The sequence below is a fragment of the Mesoplodon densirostris genome, chromosome 5, assembly GCF_025265405.1.
Source record: "Mesoplodon densirostris isolate mMesDen1 chromosome 5, mMesDen1 primary haplotype, whole genome shotgun sequence".
Lineage (NCBI taxonomy): Eukaryota > Metazoa > Chordata > Mammalia > Artiodactyla > Ziphiidae > Mesoplodon > Mesoplodon densirostris.
Window position 1 is genome coordinate 12,792,456 of NC_082665.1, and position 11,366 is coordinate 12,803,821.

General features: G+C 48.9%; 1 protein-coding gene across 2 annotated transcripts in view; it reads right to left on the reverse strand.

Annotated features, from left to right (window-relative positions):
* The window catches only part of EVA1C (eva-1 homolog C), an 85,675-nt gene extending 75,844 nt beyond the window's left edge, over window positions 1-9,831 (reverse strand). For both annotated transcript variants that reach the window (XM_060099757.1, XM_060099756.1), the window contains exon 1: window positions 9,421-9,831. In XM_060099757.1, the coding sequence (XP_059955740.1) occupies window positions 9,421-9,580 (160 nt within the window). In that variant the 5' untranslated portion in view covers window positions 9,581-9,831. The remainder of the gene's footprint in view (window positions 1-9,420) is intronic.
* Window positions 9,832-11,366: the final 1,535 nt, after the last annotated feature.

Below are 11,366 nucleotides of genomic sequence, written 5' to 3' on the forward strand. Positions count from 1 at the left end.
GGTTATTTTATCCAGATTATTCCCCCACATTGCAGGGGAAAAGGGACTCATTTGTAATCATCAAAGGAATGCTGACAGACTTGAAATGGGATTACATTCTATTATCCTCATCCGAATTAAAGATTTGTTTTGGAGATCATTCTTAGGTTTCTTCCTCCCTGCTCCTCCAACCCCAAATGAGGTGATTTGTATTCATGGGACATCTGAGGCAGACATGAAATCAGACGGTTTGCAAACATACATTTCAGAGTCAGTGGCCTGAGTTTTGAATTTTAATGTTGCCTGCTTCTCTGTGTATAGAAAACTTGACTCTCAGGTCGAAACTAACCCCAAGCATTGCTTCATTCCCTAACTTGTTAATGAAGGAGAAATTCATCTCCAGGAGCCTGAGTGAGCAAGTGATACAGGTGTCCTGAAATGCAGGTGTGAAAATGTAAAACCTATACATGGGCAGTGTCATCTGGTAGGTCTATGGATACACTACTAAACCCTCCATTCCAAGCTCTGTGCTTTGGATACCATTTTGAGAATGTGACCTTCCAAATCTGTTCTTCATCCCTCAAACTGCTTTGTTATCTGTGTGACTATGAAACCACTGAGAAAGAAGCTTTCTCAGGACAGAACTGACTCTTTAGAGTAGGCCTATATGATACCTAGCACAGCATCTGATACCTGAAAGACCTGAGAACATTTCTTGTTCTTTCATACAGACCTTCCACTGTGTCCTCACAAGGGAACTGATGCCCACCTGGTAAGGAGCACTGGGCACCCTCAGGATGAAAGTCATAAGTCAGTGTAAGAGTTCAACTGGGTCAAAAAGCTATCTCCTGATTTTAGCTGCCAAAAGGACAAGGTATCTTAGAGACCATCTCTCTCAAGGCAAGGAAATGACACTCTCTAAGCAGGCAGACAGCAAAAAATATAGGTAAAGTGCATTAGAAGTTATACCATTTCTTTGCTCATCATTTCTTTTCTTTATATCTCAAACCTTCCTTCTAGACTCAGTGTCCTTCTTCAGGAAGTATATTCTTTAGTAATTCATTCAGTAAGGATTTATTAGTGGTAAACATGCCCTTATTTCACACTCACTCTTGAAGATAGTTTAGCTGGGTATATATCTCTGCACTGACAGTTTTTTTCCCCCAGAACCTGGAAAATATTTGACTGGCTTCTGGCTCTCACTGTTATGGGAAAGCCTTTATAGATGAAAATTTTTTTCTCTCTGATCGTTTTAAAACTGTCACTTTGTTTTAGCATTTTGTAGTTTTAATATGATAGGCATCAATTTATTTTTATTTATCTTGCTTGAGATGCTTGAATCTGAATCATTCATCAACTCTTGAAAACTGACTCTAAGGTATTATCACTTTGAGTGTTGCCTCTCCCTCATTTTCCCTATTCTCCCTTTCTGGAATACTGATCAGCTGTATGTTGAACCTTCATTCCATTATCCATGTCTTATAAACTTTTTTCCATATCTTTATCTCTTTTGTGGCATTCTGGATACTTTTCCCAGCTTTATTTTCCAGTTCACTATTTCTCTCTTCAGCTGCATCTAATCTACCCATCAAGCTTGGAACTTCAATGAATATATTTTTCATGTTAGTACATATATTTGATTCCTTAAAAAAATATGCCTGGGGCTTCCCTGGTGGTGCAGTGGTTGAGAATCCGCCTGCCGATGCAGGGGACACGGGTTTGTGCCCCGGTCCGGGAAGATCCCACATGCCACGGAGCGGCTAGGCCCGTGAGCCATGGCCGCTGAGCCTGCGTGTCCGGAGCCTGTGCTCCGCAACAGGAGAGGCCACAACAGGGAGAGGCCCGCGTACCACACACACAAAAAAAGCCTGATCTTTCTTGATAGCCTTTCATTCTTTCTTCATGTTTTAGATTCTCTCTTTTATTTTTTTATGTTTTATATTCCCTATTTTATTTATTAAAAACTCTGTTGTTTTTGTTGCTGACTATTATTCATATAGTGTAATTTTGGATACTGTGTTCATAATCAGCAGAATTTTATCTATCAGAATCTGTGGGGCCTGTGTTGATGTTTCTATGCAGGGAGTATTTGTGTGTTTTTCCCAGGCACTCTGGGGCACTACTAACCTGGGACAACTTTCTTCGTTTCTCAGCTTGGGTTTCCTGGTAAAGGCAATGTGAATTCAAAACCCAGACTCTTGAAAAGGCAGACCTGTGGTTACATAGTCTCAACAGAGGTTATTTTTTCCTCCAATCCTGAACTTAAGCTGAGATGTTTCCTTGTCATCTTTCTTTACAAGAAGGCTGATTTGTTTTTCATGAATCTTTTTATGAGTATTTAGCCCTTCCATGTCCTGGCCTTATAAGGAGATCTTTATTCCAATTTCTCACTTGACATTGGTCTAATGCCTTGTCTCTTGCCCTCATGTACCTATTAAATCCTGGTTATAAAGCTCATCAAAGGCCCCAGTGTAGCCATAGGGTTGGTGCCAGCAAAATTCTTCAGTTCTCTGATCCCTCTTCATTTTTGTTCCCTGGCTACTCCTTGCATTTAGTCACTCACTCATGCATTTAAAGGATGTTTGTTATGTTTTATTCACCAGCCCTAAGTGTTTTGTTGGGGAAATAATTCCAGAACACCAGTTCCACCATATTTCCAGAAATGAATTATAGATCCTATCCTGTAATCAGTTATTTGGGGCTGGATGGTGCTATCTCTAGACACGACATGGAATGGACAATACCTGTAAGTCCTGGGAGAGATTTGGATCTGGTATATTAAGAGATAAACATTACAGAAGTGGCACTGTTTTAAACAACTGGTCATTTATTTGTTTTAGTATTAGAGAAGCTGCCTGCATTCAAATCCCCAAAAGTTACTTAGCCTCTCTTGATGCTATTTCTTCAACTTATCATAGCAGTATTCCCTTCGTAGCGTTGTGAGGATTAAATGAGTTAATAAACATGAAGTCCTTAAAGCACTGTGTGGCACACAGTGCTTTATGTTCTTGATACACTATAGTATTTTTAACTACCTTCTCTTACTTGTGCTAAGGGAACCAAGTAAAGAATATACCCCTTACGATGGGTCAGAGTTTAAACTGAGATGGTGCACACATAGGGGCCAGCTAAGGGGTAGCAGAATTAGAGACCCCACAGGGAAAGAGAGAAGCTCAGAGAAAACAGATTAGAATCACTTGGTCAGCCACCCTCCCACCTGAGAGTCTCCTTCTATTGCTAAAATCTAGGTGACTCTAGGACTGATGTTATTCAGGGAAGCTATTTCCTTCCAGAAAGATACAAACACATCAGCCTCATTAAAATAGTGGCTGAGGGCTTCCCTGGTGGCACAGTGGTTAAGAATCCGCCTGCCAGTGCAAGGGACATGGGTTCGAGCCCTGGCCTGGGAAGATCTCACATGCTGTGGAGCAACTAAACCTGTGCATCACAACTACTGAGCCTGAGCTCTCGAACCTGCAAGCCACAACTACTGAGCCCGAGTGCCACAACTACTGAAGCCTGTGTGCCTAGAGCCCATGCTCCGCAAGAGAAGCCACGACAATGAGAAGCCCGCGCACTGCAACGAAGAGTAGCCCCCACTCATCGCAACTAAAGAAAGCTCATGCACAGCAACGAAGACCCAACACAGCCATAAATAAATAAATAAATAAATTTTAAAAATAAATAAAAATAAAATAAAATAGTGGCCAAGTATCATAAAAGTTCAGAATGCCTTGCCCCTAGCTAGCTTCCACCTCCATTACTTAGCTTGAATGACAAGAGTGTGGATTTTTGAAACAAGACAGTTACAGGATTCACATCCTGCCTCTAAATTTTACTAGCAGTTGTTAACTGGGGTAGTGGGCATGGTAGGGGTAGGGCTGGGACACATGGGAGCAGATGTTCTTTCAGTGTATGTTATTTCCAAAGTGGTGCCTTTTCAAGAATTTTAAAGGTGCTGACAGGATGGCTGAGAAGACCAGTGGTCTCCAAATTTTTAAAATCATGAACCCCATCAGTAAAAACATTTTGAGAACACATCTCCACTATATTACATTTAGAAATTATGTTATAAATCAGCTATACTTCAATAAAATAAAATAAATTTTTTAAAAAAGAGATTATGTACTGTTCTACTGTCAACTTGTATGGTTTTTTGTTTTTGTTTTTAGTTTTTGCTTTTGGCCACATGGCATAGCTTATGGGATCTTAGTTCCCTGACCAGGGATTAAACATGGGCCACGGCAGTGAAAGCACCAAGTCCTAACCACTGGACAGCCAGGGAACTCCCTCAACTTTATGTTAATTATAAGCAAAACATAACTTCTTTTTTAAAGATAGAAAAGAACGGAAGTTCTAACATTTTTCTCCTGTATCCACTAATCACCTTGTGCCTGTACCCACTATGGATGAATTGTGATGAGAAGATGTGGAAGGAAGGAATGGGAAAAGGTCAGTCTACTCAGAGGGCAACTGAGACCACCACGGTCAATCCAAGGACTATATAGGAAGGTTAAGCAAATTGTGGCACTTTTTTCTCTGGCTTTGCCCCCCACTCAGCACCCACACGGGCCAAGCCCCCCAGCCTGGCCCTACTCCTGGGCTGGAGTTAGGGTCTGCCTCCACTCTGCTTCCTAGCTGGCAGGTCTTGGGCAAGTCACTTGACCTCTCTGAGGCTGCGTGAAGTGAGACTACTACTTACCTCACAGTGTTGCTATGAGGATGAAATCAGATAACCCTGTGCTCAATTAATTTTTATTCCCTTCCTTTCTGTTCCTTCCTTGAAACGGCTACTAGGCTGCCCTTTCCAATAAAGCGCCTGGGAGACCAAAGCCATCAATAACAGGACCACTCCCTTACCCAGACTCCTCTTCTGGGCTACAGAAAGAGCTGGGAGAACACTTTTCAAACGTTGTTACTTTCCATGGAAACAGACTAGCCCTTTGAGACACTTACTCTTCATCCCTCTTCCTGTGTGACAGCTGGACAACTCCTTCAGACATTTGCTTTGTTTTTGCTTTTGTTACGAGCTGGCTTTCCGCTCCATAAAAGTTTTGAAAATGAAGACAATCCTGAATAAAAGGATGATGTGACCAAGGCATACTAGAAAGAAGAGCTGTGTGTGTGCACATAGGCACACGTGCATGTATGTATAAGTGTGTGCATACGTGTGTGCTGGGATGCAGTGGCAAACTGAGAGCTGGGAAAGTACATCCTGGTCTCCCTGGTGGTGAGCCCTGGGGTATGTGGGGGGGGGTGGTGAAGGGAGACGCCGTCATGCCCGTAACCCCCTGGATGAACTGACACAAAGACAGGAGGCAGCCTTGCCCTCTGGCACCAGAGCAGTGGGTCTCAACTCTGGCTGTGCAGTAGAACTGCCTGGCGGCTTTGAAAAAGAGACCAATGTCTGGATCTCCCAGATCAATTAAATCAGAAGCCTTGAGTTGCTGCTACAGCATCCATACCTTTGTTTAGACTCAAGCAGTTCTAGTGTGCAGCCAGGGTTGAGACCCATTGCCTCTCTGAACAGAACAGGAAGGTTCAACCTCTGCTAAATGGACAACTCCATCACGACCAAGTTCCCACCTCCGAGCCCCCAAGATCAACTGAATGACCACTTTTCTACATTCTGAAATTCCTGACCAATGAAACAAGGAGCTAGGATGGGGCTTATGTGCTGGGCTGCAAATGATCTGATAACAAGCCCCACATCTTGTTTGCTCGGGCTACTGATTCCCCGGGGCGGGAGGTAGGACGTCAGCCCAGAGACGCACTTCTCTCGTGCAGCGCCCTTTCTTTGAGGTCTGAGGACATGTGGGTACAAGGAAGGCCTTAAAAGCTGCTCCATTCCCCTTGTTTCTCACCTCCGTTCCTTTCTGCTTCCCACATTTACCGCTACGTGCCCTAGGGTAAAACCAAACGTGTAAACATATGGTCATGACGACTTTGTCAAAAGTCAAGAGTTTTCTAGGAATCCAAGTGGGAACTTGATGAATTTTCCATCCTTTCCTTCCCTCTCTGCCCATCAGCCCATCCATCACTTTGAACTTGAGAAGAGAGAAAAGAAAGAAAAAAACAAAACAGAAGAGGGAGAAAGGGAAGAGCAGAAGGAGAAGACTGTGCCTGCTCTTGGCAAAGAGGAAAACCACCAAGAAAATGAACAAGACCTGGGGGACATGGCAAACTAAGTTCAGGGATGCGCTGAAACATCACGCTTTAAAGCAGGACCAAATGTAGAGGGTCCTTAGCGTTTTATGGCTGGAACCAAAATGGCACCCCTCCCTCCCCTCTGCCCTCAGCCTGCCTTGTTCTTTGAACAAAGATGATGGTGACATTACATTTCTATTAAAAAAAATCAGTGATCAATTTGGACCTCTCAGGCTAAATCTTCAATTTGGGAATGCAGTCAAAAGAACAGAAGACCATCCCAGAGGAAAATGGATGAAAGCCAAGCACATTTGAGTTCGGGATTAAGGATCAGAGGCAGTAATTTTGCATGAACTGTTCTTGCCTTCCTGGGATGTGTTTTTAATGCAGTGATGATAGCCTTCCAGTGGCCGCTGGCAGCATCTCAATGTCTTCAGGGAGGAGAGGGAAGGGGGTGTTTAGGGAGCCTGTTTCGTAGCAGGCTTGGAGGTGATTAGCACAAGTCACGAGCATGGAGGCGGAGAAGGAGGCCCCGATGCAGCCTCTGGCTTATTAAGGGTGAGATCCGATGCTGGAATCCCTGGGGCAAAAAAAATCAATGACCCAGGAAAACTACACCAGCTGACAGCCTCAGAAAAAAGCTCAAGGAAGAGTTGCAAAGAAGAGAAAGGCTTAAGTAACTTTCCAAAACCCTGCACTGTTAATCTCCCTGGAGGCCCTATACGGTACAGACAATAGCTGGGACCCCTTTCATTCTGGCACTTTCTTTCCCCTGGATTCACCATCCTTCTCCCATCCCCTTCTTCACGAAGGTTGAAGGAGTCCCAAGTTCCCTCCACCCTCCCTCTGTCTGGCTTTTTCATGTTTCCTTGTTTAGAAAAACAAGCAAGTAACTGCATTGTCAAATGCTGTTCTCCAGCTCTCAGCTACTGCTGTCAGGCTCTGACAGGGAGGGTCCACTGTCTTTTTTCAGGCACTGGTTTCTACACACCCCTCCAAGTGCAGGAATAGGACCTCCTGTCCCCAGGAAAGCAGGCATCAGGCTTTGAGGCCACAGTGGGCGGGGGGGGGGGGGCGGGGGGCGGGGCGGGGGTGTGTGTTGGAGTCACGTGATCAGGATCCACTGCTTCAAAGAAAACATTCAACTGAACCCTCAGACTGTCATCTTTGGAACTTAGGTGTTTTCCTCGACGCCGTATGTCACATGGTTAGGGGGTCCCTAAAGGTTCATTAAGTTTCCAATCAAATGAATCAGCTTTGAAGACTTCATCTTTCTCCTGAGTCTTTTCTAATATTTCCCCAATGCCACACAAGATAGAATTTAGATCTAAACCTGAGTGTGTCTGTGGTTTCAGAGAAGCTTATTTTTCTTTTCTTCTTCCCAAAAGGCTCCCGGGCACTTTCTCCCTGGTCTTCACATCACTGAAGAGCAAGACTGACCAGAGGAAACATGGGAACTCCTTGTGGATGCACCTGGAAATATCACCGCCGACCCAACACTGACTCAGGGAGTTTTAAACCCTGGAATGTAGGTTCCCATCAAAAGCAGGAGAAAATTCCTTTTATTGTTTAGTCATTCAGAAAAACATGTATGAAAACATCCATCTCCCAGGGCAGAGCATCCCTGTTTGATAGCTCAAGTTCACCCTCTGGAACAGTTGCTCCGTATAGACAATTCCAAACTTGGGTGGTAACCTACAGACTGCTTCAAGGATTGCAACTGCTTCACTAAAGAAACAAACTCTAAGTGTCTTTAATCTATGAAAACAATCTAATGGTTTACACCGCGATTTACCTAAAGCAATATTTGTTCAGTTACGATGATGTCACAAAAGAAGGGCTTGTTGGCTTTCAGTTCTTTCCTTAACAATGTTCAGAGCTTGATGGTGGCTGCATTCAGAACCGCTTTCCATAGCTTAAACCAGCAAAGAGAGAACTTTTCTAGCAGCCAAGAAAGTTCTATTACCAAAAAAAAAAGTCAATAGCACTTGATATTCAGCAGTTTCCCAGCACATTTACCGTAGCGCTCTGACCCTGTAGTGCTGGATTTTAAGGACCACAGTTTCCTTGCCAAATAGACATATCTTGGCTTCCTTTGCTAGGTGGAAACACTGCCTTGATATTAAATATTCAAAGCAAAGAAACTCTGACCCAAGGGCTCTCAGCTAACAATGACTTTCTCTGTAAGTAAACTAGAAACCCAACTCAGCTTCTGGTTGGCCAGTGTCCCCTGCCATGTACTAGTCTACTGCACAAATAGGGCTGAGGAACGACTCCTGTTTACCATGATTATACCACAAAAGACCCTCAGGCAGGGATGCGGGAAGCCTGGACTTGGCAGAAGATGCTGGAGAAGGGGAAGAGTAGGATTCAGAGCTGCTTCCTGGGCAGGGCAGGGGCGAGGAAAGGGTGAAAGGCCTCCAACCTCGCCAGACGGAGACCCAGGTCCGATACAATTGCAAGGACGTTGTTACTCCAAGCAAGCGCGGCCGTAACGTAAGAATGCGGCTCCTATAGCCCTCGTCAACCCAGAAACTTCTCTCACTTTTCTGCACCACACCTACAGCGCCAGAACTATCTGCGATCAGCTGCGGAAACCTTGGTCGCAATCCCCCCAAAGAAAAGCCTCATCCTTTACTGGGAGGGGGAAGTCGTTATTTTTTTGTTAAGGCGATAGGGGACGGGCAATGGGGGATGGAGGTGGGGGACGCTGGTGCCTTTTGGCGGTCAAGTCCTACCCCTCAGTCTCCTCTCTGTTCTGTAAATTTCTACTCATCTTCTTACTGCATCTCCGCCAGACCTCCCATCCCCTTGGGCTTCCCTCGTGCCTGTAGGCGCAGACTTCAGATCAAGTGTCCTCTGGGCTGGATTCCTTACGTGGGCACCTGAGAGACTGGCTGGGGCACACCCGGACTATGCGGAGAGCAAACCAAGTACAACGTGGACCACAACACGTGTTCCAACAGCGCTGAGCGCGGCACAGGGTTCAGTTTAAGGTATTTTAAGCCGACCCGCATCCATCGGAGTCGGGTCCCTGACCCTGGGAAATTGACGAGGAGGTCAACTCATTGAGGAAAAAACTCCAAATACCCTACCCACCTTTCCTTCTCGGGGGGCTCCCCTGCCACCACCCCACATGCGCAGCTGCTGAATATGCTAAGGGCTCCTATTATCAGGCAAGAAAACTGGCTCTGAGCGCGCTCCAACTTTAAACCAACCCGGCCTTGCCCCCTCGGGCGCCTGCCCCCAACCGAGGGCTCACCTGGGCGCCCCGCGAGGGAGGTCGCTTCTTACCGGAGAAGTCCGTGAGCGCTGCGATCTCTTTGGAGCAAACCAGGACGGTGCAGTAGAAGAGGCGCAGGAGCTGCCCGGGAGGCTCTGCCTGCCTGCGGAGGCCGGGATGCTGTGCTGGCTGGGGCGCTGGCGGTGGGCGCGCGTGTCCCGGCAGAAGCATGGTGCGCGGCGCGACAGAGCGCGGGCGCGGGCCCGTGGCGCGCGGGGGGTCGCTGGGCGGAGGGCGGCGTCACATGGCAGGGCGAGTTGGTAGCTAGCGGCTCCGCGGCCCCCTGCCACCTCCTGGCCCAGGCTGCCAGAGCCTCCTCCCCGCCGCGGGCTAGCACCGGCTCCCCAGCAAAGAGGAGGGGGCGGAGAACTGGGGCGGGGCGAGGAGCCCCGGGAAGAGTCCGCGTGGTTTCCCCGAGAGGAAATCTCCGCTGCGGCCGCGCGGGAGGAAACGAGGGCGGGGGGCGAAGGGAAAGTGTAGCCTCTGGCGCCCAGAGCTGCGGAGGCCGATCCCTGGCGCGCTGCCCGCCGCGGAGGGCGCCCCCAACAGCGCGCCGAGGGTCGCGCAACTTTAGCGCCTTCCACGCCCGGGTCCCCGCCCCGGAGACGGCTCAGCGCCCCTGGCCTGGCCCGCGCTGGCCCCGTGCCAGCCTCGCCCTGGCCGCCTGTGGAGTGCGGCCGGTGCCCGTGACGCACTTAGGAGCCAGAGCCGCGTTTGGAGCCCGGGAGCCCCGGGGTGGGGGCCGCGGGAAGGTGGGGTACTGAAGGTGTGGGACCGCAACACTGACGTCTCTGCGACCCAGCGCGCTCCACGTGCAGAATCACCAAGCACGCACAGTTATCCCCATTTCACAGAAGAGAAGACCGAGACCCGGAGCATTGCCCGACGCCAAAGCTTACGCAGCCAGGAGGGGAACCATCGCGGGGCTGGGGGTGAGTGGGGGGGGGGGGTGAGGAGGGATGTGCATTGTGCTGAAAACGGATCAGATGGCTCCAGAGCCGGTTTCTTTTCGCTGCGACTACGTTTCCTTTGGGTCCTGGTTGTCCGCCGCGCTCAGAGGATCTGACACTGGACCGGCACAAACAGCCGCCGAACGCAATAAATGGGCTTTGTTTTAAAATGGGCCACAGCATCCTTCTGAACCTCTCGATTACGCGCGGTGTAACCTACGTTTGGACGCCCAGCCCGTGGGCGAGGAGGAGCGGGCTGCACGGCTCGGGCTCGGGGGAACGGAGGCCAAGTACTTGGGGGCTCCGTGGCCGCGCGTCGGGTGGGGTACCTGGGGTCCAGGAACCCAAACCCCGCGGACTGCGCGGGGCGTCCGGGCCAGGCGGCGCCGGCGGGAAGGAGGAGGGCCGGGCGGGCGGGCTCTCGGCACAAAGTGTTCCCGAACACCGCGGGAGGGCATGCCAAGTTCGCGGCGGGCCTGACGCGGAAATGTAGATCATGAGGCCCAAGGGCGGGCCCGGGCGCCCTGCGCCGGCCGGCTCTGAACGGCACCGCGCACGCCGCAGAGTGCGGCGGGGAGGCCTGGACAGAGAAAACGGAGACTCGCTGGCCTACCTGGGGGAACCTCTTAGAGGTGGGCCGCAAGGATCCCGGAGAGCTGGATGTCACTGCGTCTCACACCGTGCTCCGGCAGGGGCAGGGCCAGGGCCAGGGCCAGGAGAACTGGGATTCCGGCCATTACCTCCCTGTCTTGGCCTAGGGGGTCAGAGGGGCAAATGCAAACATCAATATGTGTTAGTGGGACCCAGTCTGCCAGGCACAATGATTTTTAAAATTCACATTAAAATATTCAACCTTCTCAATAACCCTTGGACCTAAGTATTCTTGTGCACGTTCTAGGCTGGGGAAACTGAGGCAGGGAGGGTGGGTAAGGATGCCCAGCACTTAGCAGCCATTCAGTAAGTGACGTTTGCTTAAAACTCGGTTCCCTCGTGTTCTTTCCATTCCA